The 21113-nt window shown below is 39.3% G+C and overlaps 1 protein-coding gene across 2 annotated transcripts in view; it reads right to left on the bottom strand.

Moving 5' to 3' along the window:
* AXDND1 (axonemal dynein light chain domain containing 1) overlaps positions 1-21113 on the bottom strand; it is a 132705-nt gene that overhangs the window by 22155 nt on the left and 89437 nt on the right. Inside the window, exons 20-23 of one of the 2 annotated variants that reach the window (XM_006142311.1) lie at positions 20281-20391; positions 14167-14283; positions 6342-6392; positions 4695-4744 (exon numbers count right to left, since the gene is read on the bottom strand). In XM_006142311.1, coding sequence (XP_006142373.1) covers positions 6387-6392; positions 14167-14283; positions 20281-20391 — 234 coding nt within the window. In that variant the 3' untranslated portion in view covers positions 4695-4744; positions 6342-6386. Of the gene's footprint in view, positions 1-4639; positions 4745-6341; positions 6393-14166; positions 14284-20280; positions 20392-21113 lie in introns of those variants that run through there. The other variant, XM_006142312.1, reaches the window with a different exon arrangement.

Below are 21113 nucleotides of genomic sequence, written 5' to 3'. Positions count from 1 at the left end.
AAAAAAAAAAAAAAAAAATGAGCCTGAAGAGATTTTCTTTTCTCCACTGGATTATCTGGTGCCCTTTGTAAAAAATCAGTTAGCTATAGGTTTTGGAGCTTATTTCTGGGGTTCTATCCTGTTCCATTGGTCTACATGCCTGTTTTGATGCCAGTACCATGCTCTTTTGATTATCACAGCTTTGTATTGTATGACGGGCTCAGGGAATGAGATACCCCCTACTCCACTCTACTCGCATAGTATTGCTTTGGCAATACAGGGTCTTTTATGATTCCAGACAAATTCTATGATTATTTTTTTCTAAAAATGAGAAAAATATTCTGGTAATTTGATTGGGATTACATTAAATATGTAGATAAATTTGGATAAAAATGACATTTTGATTATATTAATTCTTCTAATCCAGGAACATGGAATGTCTCTCCACTATTTTGTGTCACTTTCCATTGTTTTGTTTGGTTTTCATGGTTTTGCTTGTAGAGCACAGGCAATAATCCCCAAAATAGACAACTGAGATTATATCATGTTAAAAAGTTTCTGTATAGCAAAAGAAACAATCATTGGAGTGAATAGACAACCCACTGAATGGAAGAAACTATTTGCAAAATAGGCCACAGTTTAGGGACTGATAACCAGAATATATGAGGAACTCAAGCAGCTTCCCATACGTTCCCCCCCTCCCAAAAAAAAAAAAGGAAAAAAAAATCAACCCAATTATAAGATGGGGAAATATAAGAAAAAAACAACTCTCTAGGGACCAGCAGTTAGCATTATGGCTATGTCGCTGGACTCCCATGTAGTCGACCATGGTTCAAGTCCTGGACCCAGTGGCTTAATCTCACGCCGGGCACGTGTGCGTGCGTGCCCAAGATCCCGAGAGGAGAATGGAGGAGAAGGGATTTGGCATGGTCATCCGCCCTGGGGGGTGATTTCTCACTTTCTACCACTCTGTCTGGCGAGCACACACACCCTATAGCAAAAAAGGTCTCAAAAAAAAAGAAAAAGAAAGAAAAGAAAAAAACAACTCCCTAAAGAAGACATACAACAGTCAAAAAGATTATGAAAAAATGCTCAACCTCCCTTATCATAATGGAGATTCAAATCAAAACCATATAACTCCAACCAGAATGGCTAAGATTAAAAAAATAAACAATGGTAAGTGCTGGCCAAGGTTGTGGTGAAAAAGGAATTCTCCTATACTGTCGGTGGGAATGTAAATTAGTAAAGAGACTGTGGAAAACAATATGGAGGTTCCTCAAAGACCTACAAATAGAGCTACCATATGATTCAGAAATTCCACTCCTAAGTATCTACCCAAAGGATAGGGATATGCTCAGTTGGAAATACACATGCATATCCATGTTTATTGAGACATGTTCCACATCTCACAATCGTAAGACATGGAACCAACCCAAATGTGCACAGATGAATGGACTGAAAAAGTATGGCACATATACACTACAGAATACTACTCAGCCCTAAAAAACAATGAGATGCTGACATTTGATAGAAAGTGGGTGAAGGTGGGACCAACGGATGGCGTAATGGTTATGTTGTTGAATTCCCATGTAGTCAACTACTGTTTGAGTTGCAGACCTGGTGGTTTAAAACTCATGATCAGCAGATGAGCATGTGTGTCCAAAATCCCAAGAGAAGAAGGGATTGAGGCATGGCCATTCCCCCTGGAGGGTGATTGCTCACTTTCTGTCTTTCTGTCTCTCTGCTGACCACATGTGCCCTATAGCAAAAATCTCTTAAAAAAGAAAAAAAAAAAGTGGATGAACATGGAGATTTACTGCTAAGCAAAGCAAGCTAGACTATGAAAGAGAGGCATTATATGTCCCCACTCAATATATACTGAATGTCTGCACTCTGGCAGAAACTGGAAGATTGGAAGGTATGGAGAGCAACTGCAGATACTAGAGACAGTGTGGGAGGATGGAGGAAAATGGGGGGCGGGTTAGAGGAATACAATCAAGGTGAAAAAGAAGGAAGCAAGATATCTAAGGGACACAAAGATGGAAAATAATCTGTTGACAATAATTTGTGTGTTAATATCTTTGACTGGACTAATATACAGTGTATACATGATGGAAAAATTCATTTGGTACGCTGCAATGATATACAGTGATCGAATGTAAAAAACAAGAATAAGGAAAGAATGAGCCTGAAAAACACTGCTTCTAATGTCATGCTTGTTGGGGTAGCTGAGCTGTAGATAATCCTATTCACACAGCCAAAACTTGTACTTAGGGCCCACTACAGTTCTGCGTGTTTTGGGTACAGACTCTGGGAGAGCTTGCTGACTTTAGTCATCCTATGTCTCTACTATTCAGTTGAAATGCTACAGAATTCAGGCTGCTTGCCCTACAGGGACAATGTTGGAAGGATTTTAACTCAGAGAGAGCCATAGCCTTGCTATTCATCAAGTTCTTATAACTGATGAAATTGAGCCACAATTGAAGGCAGAGTAGTCTGATCCCATGAAGGGCAGAGGCAAAGCCAGTGCTGCCTAATGGGAGTGTGTTGTTCACCAGTGAATCAGGCACAGTGCCAAGTGGGGTAGCAGTACTTACACAAGGTAGGACAGGCAGGTCAAACACGGAAATCTGCTTTAAGTATAATCCCCAGGAATTCCCACAAAACCCCTCTCCTAGCTAACTGAGGAGAGTTTTGAATAATGGATTGTCCAAATGCCTATTTTGGTACACATTAGGGAATCAGGTAATACTATGAATGAGGCCCTGGCCTATTGAAATAAGCCATTAGCTCACCCTATCTAGCGGTAACTTATCACCACTCCTGTTGGATATTACTCAATATCTCAGACCCTAGGAAACCCTTACTGTAGTAATTTGTAGGAGGGAACTCTATGCTTGGGTCCATAGTTTCTCAATGTTCTGGAGCTACTTCTTACTAGAAATCTAGGGCCCAACTAACTCTAGAAGCACTCCTGTTCCACAACTCAGCTCCAAGGGACATGGCAAGTTAACTACAAATCACAAGATTTCTGCTTCCCTGTCCTGTCCTTCCTTTTTTCATTTCTTCTTCAATGTCAGTCAAACATACTGCCTATGGGAGTTATGTTTTTAGATACAGGAGAGAAAGAGTGCAGCTGCCCAAAAGGTCTGTTGCCTTGGATCTGCCTTCCTGCTAAATGGTCAGGTTGAGTGTCTGTGAAAAGGGTAAAGGGAAAAAAATGAAAACAAACAAAAAAAAGTTGTTTTGAAACAAAAATGAAAATTTTGAAATCTTCCACTGCCCACAGGGAGCCTGGGTATTTTTGTGAATGGAAAGAACAGAGCTCAGGCCCTGTCTGCTCCATAGAGCCTGTAGTACATCTAACACAAGATGCACTTTCCCTAGCTGTACCCTTGGTCCAAATCTCTTTCCTCATAAGCCAGTTCAAGGAAACTTCATTTTCCTTCCTTTCTTCCTTCCTTCCTTCCTTTTCTTCAAGAGAGATATTTTGCTATAGGATGCATGAGCTTGCTGGAGAGACAGAGAAACAGAAAATGAGAAATCACCACCCCCCAGGGGGAATGGCCATGCCACACTCCCTTCTTGTCCACTCTCCTAGGATTTTGGGAATGTCCGCACATGTGCCTGGCTTGAGTTTTAAGCTGCCGGGTCCAAGGCTCAAACCACAGTCAACCACATGGGAGTCCAGTGACATAACCATTATGCCATTTGCTAGTCCCAGAAACTTCATTTTCTAGGTATCAACATCCCCAAATTGTCCCCAGCAGCCAGCACAATAAGGCTTTTTCTGTTCGGGCACTTGGTGAATCCTTTCTACCTGTACAGTGCCTGGCCACCACTTCATAGGAAGCATGTGATTCTTCTTGATCTCTAGGAGCTTGCAACTAACTGTACATTTAGAAGGCATTTGCTTCATTCTCCAGAACTTCCGGTCAATGAGAACCTAGATAATTTGGTTTTCCATCTCTAGTCGCAGCAGTAACTCTTCAAAAGCCTAGAGCTGAATTTTCTGGACCACATCCTCCTCAGCAAGGCTACCCACATGACATCACACAGTACCACACAGTATCCCACAGAATGGGGGCATTTGGGAGTAGCAAAGCCCACATCATCGCAGACATGCCAGGTAAATGATATGAGACCCATCCACAGACTCCTAAAGTCACAACATTCTGCAGAGTGAGATACTAATCTGGAGTCGAATCAAGTCTATCATGAATGTGGAATAAAATTTCTGTGGAGAAATTTGAAATCTGTATTCCTGATGAGCTTCTAAAGCGTGTTTCTAACTTTTCAATTTCGTAGCAACAGTTGTTGTTTGAAATATGTGCTTATCACAGCACTCAATAAAGTCTGACAAATAAGTATGTTTAAAAATTGGTCAAATATTGAATGACAGCTTGTTAAACCAAGGTAAAGGACGAAATGCTGATATTAAAATGAGGTTTAAAGGTGAGAATGAGAAGTTTTTGTAAAGTTAAGGTGGAAAAAAAGAGAACCCTCCAGGGATGATGCTGGTAGAAAAAAAAAATTATGTAAAATCAATTACTTAGGAGCCTGTGGTCTTCCGGGAGAAAGTAAAAGTTATACTAAATCCATATCATTTTGACATCATGCTAAATAGTTTTCATTTCCTAGTTGGGTTTCAGATACATACCCAAGAAGACAACTCATCTGTTCTAAACAGAGGTTTGGAATGAATATTTTCATCTTCTCCAATGAATCGAATCAGTTTTTCCTCCTCTGTAGATGTTGATGGTTTCTGGAGGACAGAAACAAGGATCTGTTAGTGAACTAGCGTGTGACACAGTGCTACATCAAGTTACCTGGAACCATGTTAGACACTTTAGTTTTCCACTTGTTTTCATCATTCAACAAGCATTTCTGAACTGCTACACAACAAACATTGAGAAATTGGTGGGGATGGGAGTGGTAGGCACAAAGAAAGGTAACTACGGGAAAAGCAAAGAGAATTTCTTTCAGACTTCAGGAATTCATAGTACAATAGAAAAGACAGATAATGAAGTAAATGTTACATGATTACTGTTAGGACAAAGATGTGTTCCAAAGGCTGTATGCACCAAGAAATGGTCCCTGCATTCTGCATGGATGCTCTAGGAAGCGCTTACAGAGCAAATGGTATTTGAAGACTGAATATGTAAATCCAGGTTTTTTTGTTGTTGTTGCCTTTTTGTCATTGTTGTTTTGAGAGATTTTTGCTATAGGGCATGTGCTTTTGCTGGAGACACAGAAAAAGAGAAACAGGAAGAAGAATCACCCCCCAGGGGTGATGGCCATGCCACAATCCCTTGCCTGCCCCCCTCCCATCTCCTCTCAGGATTTTGTGTGTGCATGCACATGTGCACAGTGTGAGTTTCAGGTTGTTGGGTCCGGGACTCAAACCACAGTCAGCCATGTGAGAGTCCAGTACCTTAACCACCATGCCACCTACTAACCCAAATCCAGGGTGTTTTTTTTATATAAATTGTAAAATAGGAAAGGATCAGACCTGAAACCACAGAAGACAATGATTAATGACAACAACAATAATAATAATGGTGTTTATTTATTCATTTTTCTTTTTTTTAAAGAGAGGTGGTTTTTTTTGTTTTTGTTTTTTTGTTGTTGTTTCTTTTTTGCTATAGGATGTGTGTATGCTCAACAGAGAGACAGAGAAAGACAGAGAGAGAGAAATCAAGAAATCACCCCCCAGAGGGATGGCCACGCTGTAATCCCTTCTTCTCCATTCTCCTCTTGGGATTTTGGGCACATACGTACATGCACCCGGTGAGTTTTAAGCCACCGAGTCTGGGACTCAAACCCATGGTCAACTACGTGGGAGTCCAACAATATAAGCATTATGCCATCTGCTGGTCCTGGTTTTTATTTATTTTATATACCAATCACTTTGCCAGAATTCAAACAGAAAATGCTGGTCAAAAGAGCTTGTGGCTGACCCATAGGCTCAGCCCCTTAGGCCAGTGGTTAAAGGTGCTGGGTCATACACAGCCAATCACAACTCAAGTCCTAGCCCTGGAGGCTTGAAAAACACCAGGTGTGTGTGTATGTGTACCACAAATCCTGACAGAATAGAGATATGGAGAAGAAACTGCGGCATGACCACACTCTTCGGGGGGTGCTTTCTCCCTCTGTCTCTGTCTCTCCATCTCTCTCTAGTGAGTATACACATCCTCTGGCAATTAAAAAAGAAAAAAGAGCCTTGGGTGTGGTAAAATATATTTTTTTTTAATTTAGAGAAATCATTATTGTGTTTATTGGCACAGGAATTTATTCCTTGGGTACTGCAATGTATAGAAAAACAATTCCTGAGCTCAAAAGCAGTTTATTAAAAAGATTACCTGAAATACTTATAGGAACCTCATTTGCACTTCATTTTCTTCACTCTAAGACTGGAAAAACAGAACCATTTATGGATTCAGAACAAAAACCACATCTTGCAAGTTAACATTTCTACCTTGGAAAGTTTTGCCTGAGACTGGTACTGCAACTAAGTTACTAGCAATGTGTGTGATTTTTCTATAGGGATTATTGCTGTTTGACAACACTGATTTAAGATGCGATGATGTTAACTTAATTGGAGGCAATAGTTTTTTCTTTTCTTTTTTTTAAATTTATTTTTATTTCTATTTCTTTTATACATTCAATCACATTACTTAGCTTACAAAGTGAATATTTCAACATGTGTACATTTCTCACCAATCCAGTTCACCATTCTAGAAAGTTATCTTCAATAGATAATAATCCATTTCTTTGTCCCATAAATGCCATGCCTCTCTATTTTTTTCCCTTAATGTCCTTCCTCAGACTCTACTCCTTCACCCGCCTTCTTCCCACACTGTATCTGGTATTCATAACCATTTACTTAGTTTCTATAACCTTTAGTCATTCAGTTTCGGCCACAGAGTGTGGACACTCGGTATATATTAAGTGGATACATACAATGTCTCTCCTTCTTCACCTGGCTTGCTTCATTCAGCAGTAAATCTTCCGTATTTATCCACTTTCTGTCAAAAGCCAGGGTCTTGTTCTTTTATGGTTGAGTAGTATTCCACAGAGTATATGTGCCACAGTTCTTCAAACCAATCATCTCTTTGTAGACATTTGGGTTGCTTTCATGTCTTAGCAATTGTGAATAACACTAAAATAAACATGGATGTGCAAGCACTTTTCTGATTAAGAATTTTTCTGTCCTTTGGGTAGATACCAAGAAGGGAGATTGCTGGATCATATGGTAGTTCTATTTGTAGGTCTTTGAGGAATCTCCAAATTGTTCTCCAGAGTGGCTGGACCAATTTACATTCCCACCAGCAGTGTAAGAGAGTTCCCCTTTCACCACATCCTCTCTAGCACTTATCATTTTTTGTGTTTTTAGTCTTAGTCATTCTGACTGGCGTTAAGTGGTATCTCATTGTGGTTTTGATCTGCATTTCCCTTACAATGAAGGATGTTGAGCATTTTTACATATGTCTCTTGGCTATTCATGTCTTTCTTAGAGAGTGTTTTTTTTCAACTCATTCTCCCATCTTTTAATAGGGTTAATCATCTTTTTCGGTCAACTGCTTGAGTTCCTTGTGCATTCTGGTTATCTGTCCCTTATCTGATGCATAGTTTACAAAAATATGTTCCCATTCTGAGGGCTGTAGATTCACACTAATTATTGTGTCTTCTGCCATGCAGAAATTTCTTAATCTGATGTAATCCCACTTGTCTATTTTTGGGATTATTGACTATGCTGCAGGGGTCTTATTTAAGAAGTCTTTGCCTACTCCAATGTCTCCCAGAGGTTCCCCAGTGTTTTCCAGCAGCACATTTTCATAGTTTGCGGTCTTAGGTTTAGATCTTTGATCCACTTTGAGTTGATTTTTGTCAATGGTGAGAGGTAGGGGTTCAGATTCATCTTTCTGCAGGTGGATATCCAGTTTTTCCAGCACCATTTCCTAAAGAAGTTTTCCTTTCCCCACTGTTTTTATTTTATTTTTTTTTTTTGGAGAGATTTTCGCTATAGGGCGTGTGCGCTCGCCAGACAGATAGAGAGAGACATAGAGACAGAAAGCGATCCCTTCTCCTCCATTCTCCTCTCGGGATCTTGGGCACGCACGCACACACGCCTGGCGTGAGTTTTAAGCCACCGAGTCCAGGACGCGAACCGCGGTCGACTACGTGGGAGTCCAGCGACATAGCCATTGCGCTAACTGCTGGTTCCCTTTCCCCACTGTTTTGACTGGTACATTTTGTCAAAAATCAGTTGGCTTTATGTTTGGGAGTTTATTTCTGGGGACTCTATTCTGTTCCATTGGTCCACCTGTCTATTTCTGTGCCAGTACCATGCTGTTTTGATTACCACAGCTTTGTAGTATATTTTTGGGTCAGGGAGTGAGATGCCACCCACTCCATTCTTCTTGTGCAGGATTGCTTTGGCAATATGAGGTCTTTTATGATTCCAGACAAATTTTATGATTGCCTTTTCTAGATCTGTGAAGAATGTCTCTGGCACTTTGATTGAGATTGCATTAAATATGTAGATTAATTTGGGTAGAATTGCCATTTTGATTAGTACTTCATTGATTTTTATGCTCAAATAATATTCTATATATTCTTAAATATATATATATGACACAATATATGTCACATATATATGACACACACATATATATACACATGTATGTCATATATGTGTGTATATATACACAACACATACATTTATATGTGTATATATGACATATGTGCGTGTCTATATATACACATATATATGACATATGTGTGTCTGTATATATATATATGTCTGTATATATACAGACACACATAAATATATTGTTTGTTGAGAAATGACATTGTATATTTTTTGTCATGTACAACATAATGTTTTGAAGTACATATACATTGTGTAGTAGTTAAAACTAGCAAATTAACATAAATATTATATCACAGTTATCATTTTTGTGATAAGTCATAACTGTGATTTTTTGTATTTTTCAACAATGCCAAACTATATTGTAATTAACTATAGTCACTTCGCTGTAGGCAAGGTCCCTTAAACTCACTTCTTCTATCTAGCTGTAATTATGTATCCTTTGACCAACTTTTCCTCTTTAACCCCTTTCCCATTTAGCACCACGGTCTCTGGTAATTACTGTTCTAGTCTCTATTTCTATGACATCAACATTTTTACATTCCATATATGAGCAAGATCTTTGGAAATATCCTCTAGAGTCATCCATGTTGTTGCAAATATAGGATTTCCTTCTTTTTTATGGCTGGGAATTATTTCATTGTGTATATATATCACATTATCTTTATCCATTCATCTGTACATAGATACTTACATTGATTCTATATCTTGGTTATTAAGAAGAGTGCTGCAATGACATGGGAGTACAGATATCTCTTCAACATGCTAATTTCATATGGTAACTTAATTTTTAATTTTTAATACTGTTTTCCACAGTGGCTATAATTTTACATTCCCACTAACAGTGTGCAAGGCTCTTTTTTAACCACATCCTCACCAACTCTTTTTTTTTTTTTTTGAAAGGTTTTTCGCTATAGGGCGCGTGTGCTCGCCAGACAGAGACAGACATAGAGACAGAAAGCGAGAAATCACCCCCCCAGGGGGGATGGTCACGCCGCAATCCCTTCTCCTCCATTCTCCTCTTGGGATCTTGGGCAGGCACGCACACGCGCTCGGCGTGAGTTTTAAGCCACCAGGTCCGGGACGCAAACTGCGGTCGACTACGTGGGAGTCCAGCGACATAGCCATTACGCTAACTGCTGGTTCCCATCCTCACCAACTCTTATTTTTTTGTCTTTTTGGTAATAGTTATTCTAACCAGGGTGAAGTGATATTTCATTGTGATGTTGATTTGAAGTTCCCTAACGATTAGTGATAATTTGTGTATCTTTCTTTGAGGCAGGTTTGTTAAGATCTGTTGTCCATTTTATGACTGGATTATTTGCTTTTTTGCTATTAGCTTGAGTTTCTTATACATTTTGGATATTATTCCCTTGTCAGAGGACTAGTTTGCAAATTTTTCACCATTCTGCAGGTTGTTTTTTCCCCTCTACAGGTTATTTCAAGATTTTCGTTTGCAGTTATCCCATTTGTCAGTTTTTGCTTTTGTTGCCTGTGCTTTTGAGAGGATAGTCAAGAAAGTATTACTCAGACTACGGTCATGGAGTATTTCCTTCGGCGTGAGTTTTAAGCCACCAGGTCCGGGACGCAAACTGCGGTCGACTACGTGGGAGTCCAGCGACATAGCCATTACGCTAACTGCTGGTTCCCATCCTCACCAACTCTTATTTTTTTGTCTTTTTGGTAATAGTTATTCTAACCAGGGTGAAGTGATATTTCATTGTGATGTTGATTTGAAGTTCCCTAACGATTAGTGATAATTTGTGTATCTTTCTTTGAGGCAGGTTTGTTAAGATCTGTTGTCCATTTTATGACTGGATTATTTGCTTTTTTGCTATTAGCTTGAGTTTCTTATACATTTTGGATATTATTCCCTTGTCAGAGGACTAGTTTGCAAATTTTTCACCATTCTGCAGGTTGTTTTTTCCCCTCTACAGGTTATTTCAAGATTTTCGTTTGCAGTTATCCCATTTGTCAGTTTTTGCTTTTGTTGCCTGTGCTTTTGAGAGGATAGTCAAGAAAGTATTACTCAGACTACGGTCATGGAGTATTTCCTCTATGTTTTCATCTGGTAGTTTCATAGTTCCAGGTTTTACATTTAAGTTTTAGATACATTTAGAGGTTTGTTTGTTTGTTTTAGAACTTAAAACAGGTTTTTGTTTTTAATGATCAAGCCTTTTTTTTTTTTTTTTGAGAGGTTTTTTTTTTTCACTATAGGGCGCGTGCGCTCGCCAGACAGACAGAGAGAGACATAGAGACAGAAAGCGAGAAATCACCCCCCAGGGGGGATGGTCACGTCGCAATCCCTTCTCCTCCATTCTCCTCCCGGGATCTTGGGCACGCACGCACACGCGCCCGGCGTGAGTTTTAAGCCACCGGGTCCAGGACACGAACCGCGGTCGACTACGTGGGAGTCCAGCGACATAGCCATTACACTAACTGCTGGTTCCCATGATCAAGCCTTTTACCCAGGGTCACAGACTCATAGACAATGATAAAGCATGTTTTAATGTTAATCCCTTCCCTCTCACGACCCAGCAGAAAAGGAAATAAAGAAAGCACATTCAAAGAGAAATATAAAGGAAATAAAGAAAATGCACTCAAAGGGAGAAATGGTGCATTTTATGAGTTACTTAAACTACTTGAGTGTCTCCAAGGAAACTATGTCTATCCTTTTATAATCCCCAACTGTACTGAATTCTCAGGAATGCTCTGACAAGTGATGAAACAACTCCCTAGGTGCCCTAAAACAGTTGGCACTTCCTGTCTCTGGGAGCTGCATGGGTCCTTATAGAAGTATGTGGAAGAATGTTTGCAACCCTGCTCCTTCCTTCCTGGCTATGGGACTTAAAAAGGACCAGGCCAGATATCTTATGAGGTGAGATAATATCTTTTGTATATGGTGAGATAAGAATCTAATTTCATCATTCTCCATGTGGTTATCTAGTTTTCTTTTTTTATTGAAGAGATGTCCTTTCCATATTATGTATTCTCAGCATCCTATCAAAAATGAGTTGACTGAAAACATGTGGATTTATTTCTGGGCTCTCTATTCTGTCCCACTGGTCTATGTGTCTGTTTCTGTGCTAGCACTATGCTGTTTTAGTTACTATAGCTTTGTCATATATTTTGAAGATGGGTAATGTGTGCTTCCAGTTTTGTAATTCTTGCTCAAGATTGCCTTAGCTATTTGGAGTGTTTTGTGGTTTCATTAAATTTTAGGATTGTATTTATTTCTGTAAAGCATGCCATTGTGTATTTTGATAGGGATTACATTAACTGTGTAGATCACTTTGGGCCTTTAATAATATTTGTCTTCCCTTATGGCCAGCAGGTGGCATAATGTTTAAAGTGCTGGACTCCTACATAGTAGACAGCAGTTTGAGTCCTGGACTCAACTGTTTGAAACACACTGAACACATGTGCATGCATGCCTAAATATCCCAAGAAGAGAATGGAGAAGGGATAATGACTGGCCATCCCCCCTGGGGATTGGATTTTCCCTCTCTCCCTGTGTGTGTCTCCAGTGAGCACATGCACACTAAAGCAAAAATCTCTCCTTAAAGTTAAAATAATATCTATCTTCCCTTCTATGAACATGGGCTACCTTTCCATTAATTTATATCGTCTTCAGATTCATTCATCAGTGCTTTATAGTTTTCTTTGCAGAGATTTTTACATTCTTTTTTTTTTTCTTTTCTTTTCTTTTTTTGGAGAGGTTTTTGCTATATGGCGCATGCGCTCGCCAGACAGACAGAGAGAGACAGAGAGACAGAAAGCGAGAAATCACCCCCCGGGGGGATGGTCACGCCCCAATCCCTTCTCCTCCATTCTCCTCTCGGGATCTTGGGCACGCACACACACGCGCCCGGTGTGAGTTTTAAGCCACCAGGTCCGGGACGCGAACCATGGTCAACTACGTGGGAGTCCAGCGACATAGCCATTACGCTAACTGCTGGTTCCCAAAATTTTTACATTCTTGATTAAATTTATTTCTAGTTTTTCTGGGGGTGATTTTGGTAGCTATTTTAAATGAAATTGTTTTCTTTCTTTTTTTTTTTAATGATAGCACATGCACACATATGCATAAGGAAGAAAAAGAGAGAGTGAACCCTAGACAGGATCTCATCAAACTGTGACCCCCTTTCTCTAGCCTCCTAGCCCCTTAGGACCTTGTATGCCCACATGCATGTCCAATGTTCTCAAGCTGACCTGAGTATCCAAACTCATAGTAAGCCATATGACTTCCAGCCTTACAGGGTACTTATTGCTATGCCACAGCAGGTAGGCCTTCCCCTCCCCCAGATAGTTTATTTAGTATTAACATATAAAAAATTACTGATTTTTATAAATTGATTTTGTAATCTGCAACTTCACTGAATTTGCTTAATGGTTCTAACTGCCTTTAGAGTTCCTATATATAAGATCCACTTGTCACCAAATGAACAATTTAAGCTCCTCCCTTCCAATTTGCAAGCCTTCTATTTCTTTGTCCTGCCTAATTGCTCTTACTAAGACTCCCAGTAAGTTGTCAACCTTTCTCAGCTTCAGTTTTCTTATTTATAAAATGATGACAGTAACATATACCTTAAAGTGTGTTGTATAGGTAAGAGATAATGTGTAAAGTGTATAGTTCTTGATAGGAAAGCATTAGCAGTTATTGCATCATCATCATTATTATTGTAAGTGCCACAGGAAGCATTATTATTACTACAAATGCTCCAGCAGAGGGTAGAGACAGAATAAGAGGAAAAGAGGGAGAGAGATGGATCTGAGAGGAGGGAGAAAAGACAACTTAGAATGGAAGCTAAAGAAGTGGAAATACAGATTTTATACTATTATTTGACAAATCTGGCAATGAAAGGAGAAATTAACAGCACCAAGGTAAGAGGTAAATTGTGTAGTTAATAGAAGTACAGGTATGAAAGAAGTTTAAAAAACTGTTAGATTTAGAAAGAAAGAGGGACAAACTTTCCTCTGCAAGTGAATTTAATAAGTTAGTCTACAGATATGGTTAAATCCATATGAGAAAAGGAAGAAGTTGCATTCACTCCAGATGGCCTACTTCTGCTTTCCACTGAGTGTATGTATTCTTTTTCTTAATCAAAAGGTGCATATACTCACCAGAAAGAGTGGGGCAGGGGCGGAGGGGGCAGAGGCAGAGCACTTCCTGTGGTCATGCCACAGTTGTCTTTCCTCCATTCCTCCTTTCCATTAAAATTATTTGCTAGAAGATGTGTGCACTCACCAGAGATAAAGAGACAGAGAGGGAGAGAAAGCATGGACCCCACAATGGGGTGTGATAATGCCACAATCGCTGTCCTCTGTCTCTCCATCCTGTCAGGATTTGGGACCAACAGGCACACATGCCTGGTATGTTTTTCAAGCTGCTGGGACAAGGATTCAAATTATGTAGCTGGCCTTCAGGGAATCTGGCTTCCCTGACCACTAGGCCATGGAGCCAGCCCTATACCTATATATATTCTTTAAAAATATATGGGGAAAGGAATAAAAATAATACTAAATAATCTTACCTCTTCTACTTTTCTTTTTTCCTCTTCTACCTGAGCATTCTTATCAGTATTACTTTCTTCTTCATCCTCTTCAAAAGACTTGTCTGGTTCAGGTTCAATGAATTCTTTTATAGCTACCTGGGAAATGAGATAATATAATTATAGCTTAATGTATATAAATATTAGTATTTATTAATTCAAAAATATTAAATGAGGACTCAGAGAGTAGTGCAGAGTAAAACACGATGCTCTGAAAGGCAAACCCACATAAGAAGGTCACCTGTTCAAGTCCAGAGACCTCCCTGAGTATGGGCTAGCAGAAGGTGGGGTAAGGGGTGGCAGTGTGCAGCATCAGGGCCTTGTCAGGGGTGCTGTATGTATCTCCTTCACACCCACAAAAGAAATAAAAAGTATTAAATGAGCATTAATCCCACAACAGTTCTTAAGAATGGTCCCTGTTCTTAAGATGCTTGCAATTTCATGAACAAGAAAACACTAAGGAAGTGTACAGTCAAACAGTAGAAGCACCTAACCTAAACCAGGTAGTGGACCATGGTGCAAGAAGGGGTTGTGGGTCAGTAAGGTTTCCTGAAAGTGATAATGTCTGATTTTTCTCCTTGAAGGATGAGGAAAGAAAAGAAGAAAGCATAAAGGAATTCTTGGCAAAGAATGTTGTATGGACATGATTGGTTTTGAAAACAAAAGTAGTTCAACAGGACAGAAACTTAGAAGCAAATGAACAGGGTCACAATTATAAAGGAAGGATGAGATTTTCATGCCAGTGAGATTGGAGTCCATCAAAAGGCAATGAGGCACCAACACATTGATCTGCTTTTGATTTTAAAACAATCACCTAAGCAACAGGAGTCTTAAAGAAGAAAGGAGGGAGGAAGAAAAGAAGGGAGAAAGACAGAAAGAAAGGGGGAGAAGAAAAAGGAAGAGGGACGGAACAACACAGTGGTTGCAGAAATGAAGAGGATGAGGATTCAAGAGATAGTTAAGAGGCTGTTCTTAGTGAATGATTGGATGAACATGATATTGTTAGGAATGAGTACATTTTAAATGACTCCTTGTTTAGGGCTTAGGCCACTATAGATAATGATGCCATTTGGGGCCAGCAGATGGCGTAATTGTTATATCGCTGGACTCTCACGTAGTCAATTGTAGTTCAATTTCCAGATCCAGTGGCTTCAAACTCACGCCGGGCACATGTACATGCGAGTCCAAAGTCCCAAGAGGAGAATGGAGGAGAAGGGATTGTGGCATGGTCATCCCCCCGGTCTGGGGGGGGAGGGGTGTGTGATTTCTCACTTTCTGTCTCTTTGTCTCTCTCTCTTTGTCTCTGGTGAGTGCACGCACCCTGCAACAACAACAACAACAAAATGATAATGGGAACCAGCACTTAGTGTAATGGTCATGTTGCAGGACTTCCACATAGTCGACCGAGGTTCGTGTCCCAGACCCGGTGGCTTAAAACTCACGCCGGGCACGTGTGCATGCGTACCCAAGATCCCGAGAGGAGAATGGAGGAGAAGGGATTGCGGCGTGACCATCCCCCCGGGGGGTGATTTCTCGCTTTCTGTCTCTTTGTCTCTCTCTGTCTGTCTGGTGAGCGTACGTGCCCTATAGCAAAAAAAAAAAAAAAAAACCTTAATTGTCAGAGCTAATGTCTGATAGTTTGCTAAATATTCTTCCAGGCTTCTTTATGAATATGTAAATATTTTAAAATATGTTACATTCTATAATCCGCTTTTCTCAATAATATTGAGTCATTGGAAAAGTCATGACGTATTTTTCCAGGCAAAAATGCATCATGAGCTTTCTACCGACCCAATATGTCATGGACTACATTTACTTCACTATATATAAGCAGCTATTTCATCTGCACAGAATTCCATTGTATAAATGTATCATATTGTATTTAATCAATCTTCTATTGACCAACATTCATAATTTTCCAGTAGTTTGCTATTATATATTACATTGTAATTAACATCCTTACAAAGATACAACATATATTAGAATGGTTAAAGTGCAAAAGTACATTTAACTTATGGCAAGAAATATTCAATTAGAATTATGAGTAAAAAGAGAAAGATCATAAAAATTATCAGATTTGAAAAGGAATCAATCAGTCTTTCATTTAATTGAATTAAAACAAACAAACAAAAAAAAAAAAAACAGCAGAAGGACCAGCAGATGGCCTAATGGTTATGTCACTGGACTCCCACATGGTCGACTGCAGTTCAAGTGCCAGACCTAGAGACTTGAAACTCACACCAGGCATGTCTGTGTGCAAGCCCAAAATCCCAAGAGAAGACTGGAGGAGAAGGAACTATGGTATGGACATCCCCCTGAGAGAGTGATTTCTCACTTTCTGTCTTTCTGTCTCTCTTTCTGTGTGTCTCTTTGGCAAGTGCACACACCCTATAGCAAAAATCTCTCTTTAAAAAAAAAAGAAAAAAACAAAACAGGGGCCAGTAGGTGGCATGGTGGTTAAGGGAGCTGGATTACCACATGGCCGACCACAGTTCGAGTCCTGGACCCAGTAGCTTGCTTTCTCACTTTCTCTCTCTCTTTCTCACTTTCTCTCTCTCTCTCCCTCTCTTTGTGTGTGTGTATGTGTGTGTGTACATGTATCCCTCTCTGGTCAAATTAAAATAAATAAATAAATTTTAAAGTAGAAATGGCCAACTTAAAAAAAAAAAACAGCAGAAAGGTTTAAAAGCAGAATAAACTCAGCTGAAGAACAAATTAATAATTAATGAGTTGGAAGGGAGGTCAGAAGAAATTATCCAGGATGCAATGTAGAGAGACAGAGAGACAGAAAAAAAATAAAAGAATATTAAGACATGGGATAGATTCCAACACATACCCATTCAGAGTTTCAGAAGGAAAAAGAGAGCAAATACAGCAGAGGCAGTATTTAAGAGATGATGAGTAAAAGTTGTTCAGATCTAATAAAACAGATTAAGCCAAGGATTCTGGAAATGAAGAGAATCCCAAGAAAATTTAAAAGAAAAGAAAATCCACAACCACGTATGTCAGAGTGAAACTGCACAATGCCAAAGATAAAATGGAGATCTTTAAGCTAACTAGAGAAGAGATCTATTCACTTGGGCTGAAAACTGTATTCGCTTTTGTCAGATTGGTAACAATAAAATCTAGAAAACAGTGGGAATAATATCAATGTACTGAGTGAAAAAAGATATATCTTAGAATTAGTTGTACACATAACTAGCAAAATAAATACATTACAAGGGAAAATAAACAAAATTTTCAAATAAATAAAATTGAGTTTGCCACAGTAGATCCTCACTAATGAAAATTTTAGAGCCTAAGGAAGAAGAAAAATGACCCCAATGGAAAGACTGAGATTTCTGAAGGAATAAAAAAGTTAAATGGTATAGTGAATCTAATAACAGCATATTTCTTAAAGGTAGATCACTAAAAGCACCCCTGTTAACATCATAATTAAGGAAAATGATGTTGCTATCTCCACTACTTTTAACATTAATTTAGAAGAATTATTAAATATAACTAGAGAAGAAAAACCAATTAAATGTATCAGAATTGAAAAACACACCAGGCACATGTACATGGATGCCCCAAATCTTAAAAAGACAGAGAATAGGAGGGATTGAAGCATGGCCACACAGTCTCTGTCTCTCCTGGGTGAACACATGTGCCCTCTGGTTTATAAACAAACAGTAAACGAAAGCAGTCAACCTGGCCCAGACGTGGTGGCACAGGCAGGACGGGCACTGCTGCACAATGCTAGAGAACAATGTGTGAAGGCTCTGGGATCAAGGCCCAGTTCTATAACAATAAGCCCATGATCCTGGCTGGCTGAAGACTGGGAAGAAGATCATGTGTGCAGACTCTGTTAAGGATGCCTATTTCTCTCTCTCTCTTTCTCTTTCCCAACTTCTCTCTCTTCTCTCTCATAAAGAAAACAATTAAATAAACTTTAAAAAAAGTAGACATCCTATATCCCATATTCTTGAACAGGACAATTCAACACCATAAACATAACTATTCTAAGTGAATATATAAATTTAATATTATCTTAATTTTCAAAAATCAGATGTTTTATAGATATATAGAAGAGGGCCAGCAGGTGGCATGGTGGTTAAGGTGCTGGACACTCCCACATGGGTAACCATGGTTCAAGTCCCATAGCTGGTAACTTGCTTTTTCACTTTCTCCCCATCCCCCCCCACCCCACTCCCATGTATGTTTTATTTAAAGAAAATAATAAAGATATATAGAAGGAAAATTAAACAAGAATATCATTGAAATGCCTGTAAAAGACCAGTGAGGAGGTTACTAGATATGAAAATATATTATAAGGCCTTGATAATTAAAATATTGCAGTGGGGCCAGCAGGTGGTGTAGTGGTTGGGGCAATGGACTCCCACATGGCCAACCCTGGTTTGAGACCTGGACCGAAAATAATAAAGATATATAGAAGGAAAATTAAACAAGAATATCATTGAAATGCCTGTAAAAGACCAGTGAGGAGGTTACTAGATATGAAAATATATTATAAGGCCTTGATAATTAAAATATTGCAGTGGGGCCAGCAGGTGGTGTAGTGGTTGGGGCAATGGACTCCCACATGGCCAACCCTGGTTTGAGACCTGGACCTGGCAGCTTGCTGTCTTACTTCCCCACTTCTGCTGTCTCTCCCTGGCAGAGAGACTGTAATATGGAAGACAAATCAGCCTTGCTCTTATTAATCCAAATGACTGAATGAGGGGCCAGACAGTGGTGCAGTGGTAGAATTTCATGCCCCGTGAGGCAATCCCATGTGGGAAGTTCCCAGATCAGGTCTGTCCATGATCAAGGGCTGACTGAGGCTCGGGTTGGATCACAGCATCAAGATCCTATAGGAAGTGCTCTCTCACTTTCTCTCTCACCCACAGAAGAAATGGATAAATAAACTTTGTGAGAAAGACTGATCTAGGACCGGGGTGTAAAAAAAGCTATAAAGAGACATATTACATTTAGTACAACAGCAAGAATAGTGTTCTTAGGACCAGCAGATGGCATAGTGGTTAAGTTGCTGGACTCCCACGTAGCTAACCACAGTTTGAGTCCCAGACCCAGTGGCTTCAAACTTACGACAGGTGTGTATTCATACATGCCCAAGATCCCAAGAAGAGAATGAAGAAGAAGGGATTGTGGTGTGGCCATCCTCGGGGGGATGTTCTCACTTTCTGTCTTTCTGTCTCTCTCTGGTGAGCACACAAACCCTACAGCAAAAACCTCTCTCTAAAAAAGAATACTGTTCTAATACTCACTGCTCACTGAAAGCAAGTGGACTATCTCTACATATAGTTCTTTTTCACTTCAGATATTCAGACTTAGGCATATGATCAAGTGTGGTTGTTACATTAAGATTTATGCATGGCTGAATTCAATCACTTTTTAAAATCAATTTAATTTGTTTTTTTTTTTGTTTGTTTGTTTTTGCTATAGAGCATGTGCATTTGCTGGAGAGAGACAGAGAGGGAAAGTGAAAAAATGCCCTCCATGGGGGCCACAGTTCCTTCTTCTTCTTGGGATTTTGGACATACACATGCGTGCACGTGCCTGGCATGTCCTTTAAGCTGCCAGTTCTGGGATTTAAACCATGCAATTGGCTGGTTATGTGGGATCCAGCTGCTTTAACATACACATCATCTGCTGGCTCAAATTTAACCACTTCTAAAATCCTTTCTGTTCTCAAGTCTTTATGATTCTGGACAGTTTTCAAACTGTTTTCCCAGATCTGGTGTGCAGCAAAGATCATGTCTGCGGTATTTTACATTTCTAAATCTATACCGTAATTTTAAATTTGCTAAGGTGTATGCTCTTGCGGGGGCGGGAGGGAGAGGGGAGACAAAGTGAGAAAGGATCCCCAGGGAAGATACAAAATCATCTGCTAAATAAGTGAGGAAAGATGCCTAGGTGGATGACTTCTCCTCTGAAGGAAAACAAGTTACCAGTGCTCTTTTTGAGAATCAAAACTATCCTCTGACAGAGTTAATGAATGCAGATTCAGAATAATGATTAGAAAAGATGTTGAATCTTATCCATCAAATACAGGAAGAAACTGAATAATGACCAATGCTAACACGTGGTAAATACCTCTTCTCCAAGTAGTTGCTCTGCTTCTTCATATGTCAATAACTTAATTTTTGTACCTTTCATGTCAGAAAGGAGATAAGAGCATGTGCGGATCCACTCATAACATTCCTTCTGTGGAAATATAATAGAAAATTACTAAGTAGAGGAAAAAATCAGGTTACACCAACTTATTCATTCACTCACTCCTATTAAAGAGCTACTCAGTACAGTTCTTCCAAATAAAACTCCATTCAATCAACTTTTTATCAGTTCAATTCAAAGATTCCTTCAGAGGAGACTTAGTGTGAACATAAACTTAAATTGTGCTACCGTTTAGTGACAGGGTTTGGGGTAGGAGTTGTAATATGACAAATAGCAATGAAATGTCCTAACACCAGGTGCAAAAAGATTGTTGGGTTTACTAATGCCTAAATGGTCTGTCCTAACAAATTTTATACAAGTGACCAGGTCAACTGTGGTTGCACAGTATTAATAATAGAAATAGCACACACTTGCATCGTACTTAATTATATGCCAGGCTGTTCTAAGCATTGCGCCCATTAACTCATCTGATCCTCAATCTGGGACTCAGTCACCTTTATCATTCCTTCTGTTCTCAAGTCTTTATGATTCTTTATAGTTCTTTGTTTTTCTCAGCTCTTTCTGCAGTCAAGATCGTATATTGGGTACTTACATGATTAGTATCCTCATATTTTTCCTGAGATGAGGAAAGTGAGGCATAGAACAGTTAAATATCTTATTAAAGGTTGTATGCGAGTATGTATTGGATGTCGGAAAAGTCATGATGTATTATTTTTTTCTGTTTTTCTATGCAAAAATGCACTGTGACTTTT

This window comes from Tupaia chinensis, unplaced genomic scaffold, assembly GCF_000334495.1.
Source record: "Tupaia chinensis unplaced genomic scaffold, TupChi_1.0 Scaffold000074_1, whole genome shotgun sequence".
Taxonomy (NCBI): Eukaryota; Metazoa; Chordata; class Mammalia; order Scandentia; family Tupaiidae; genus Tupaia; species Tupaia belangeri.
Note: the sequence above shows the minus strand (reverse complement) of the source record. Positions and strands in the feature narration are given on the sequence as shown.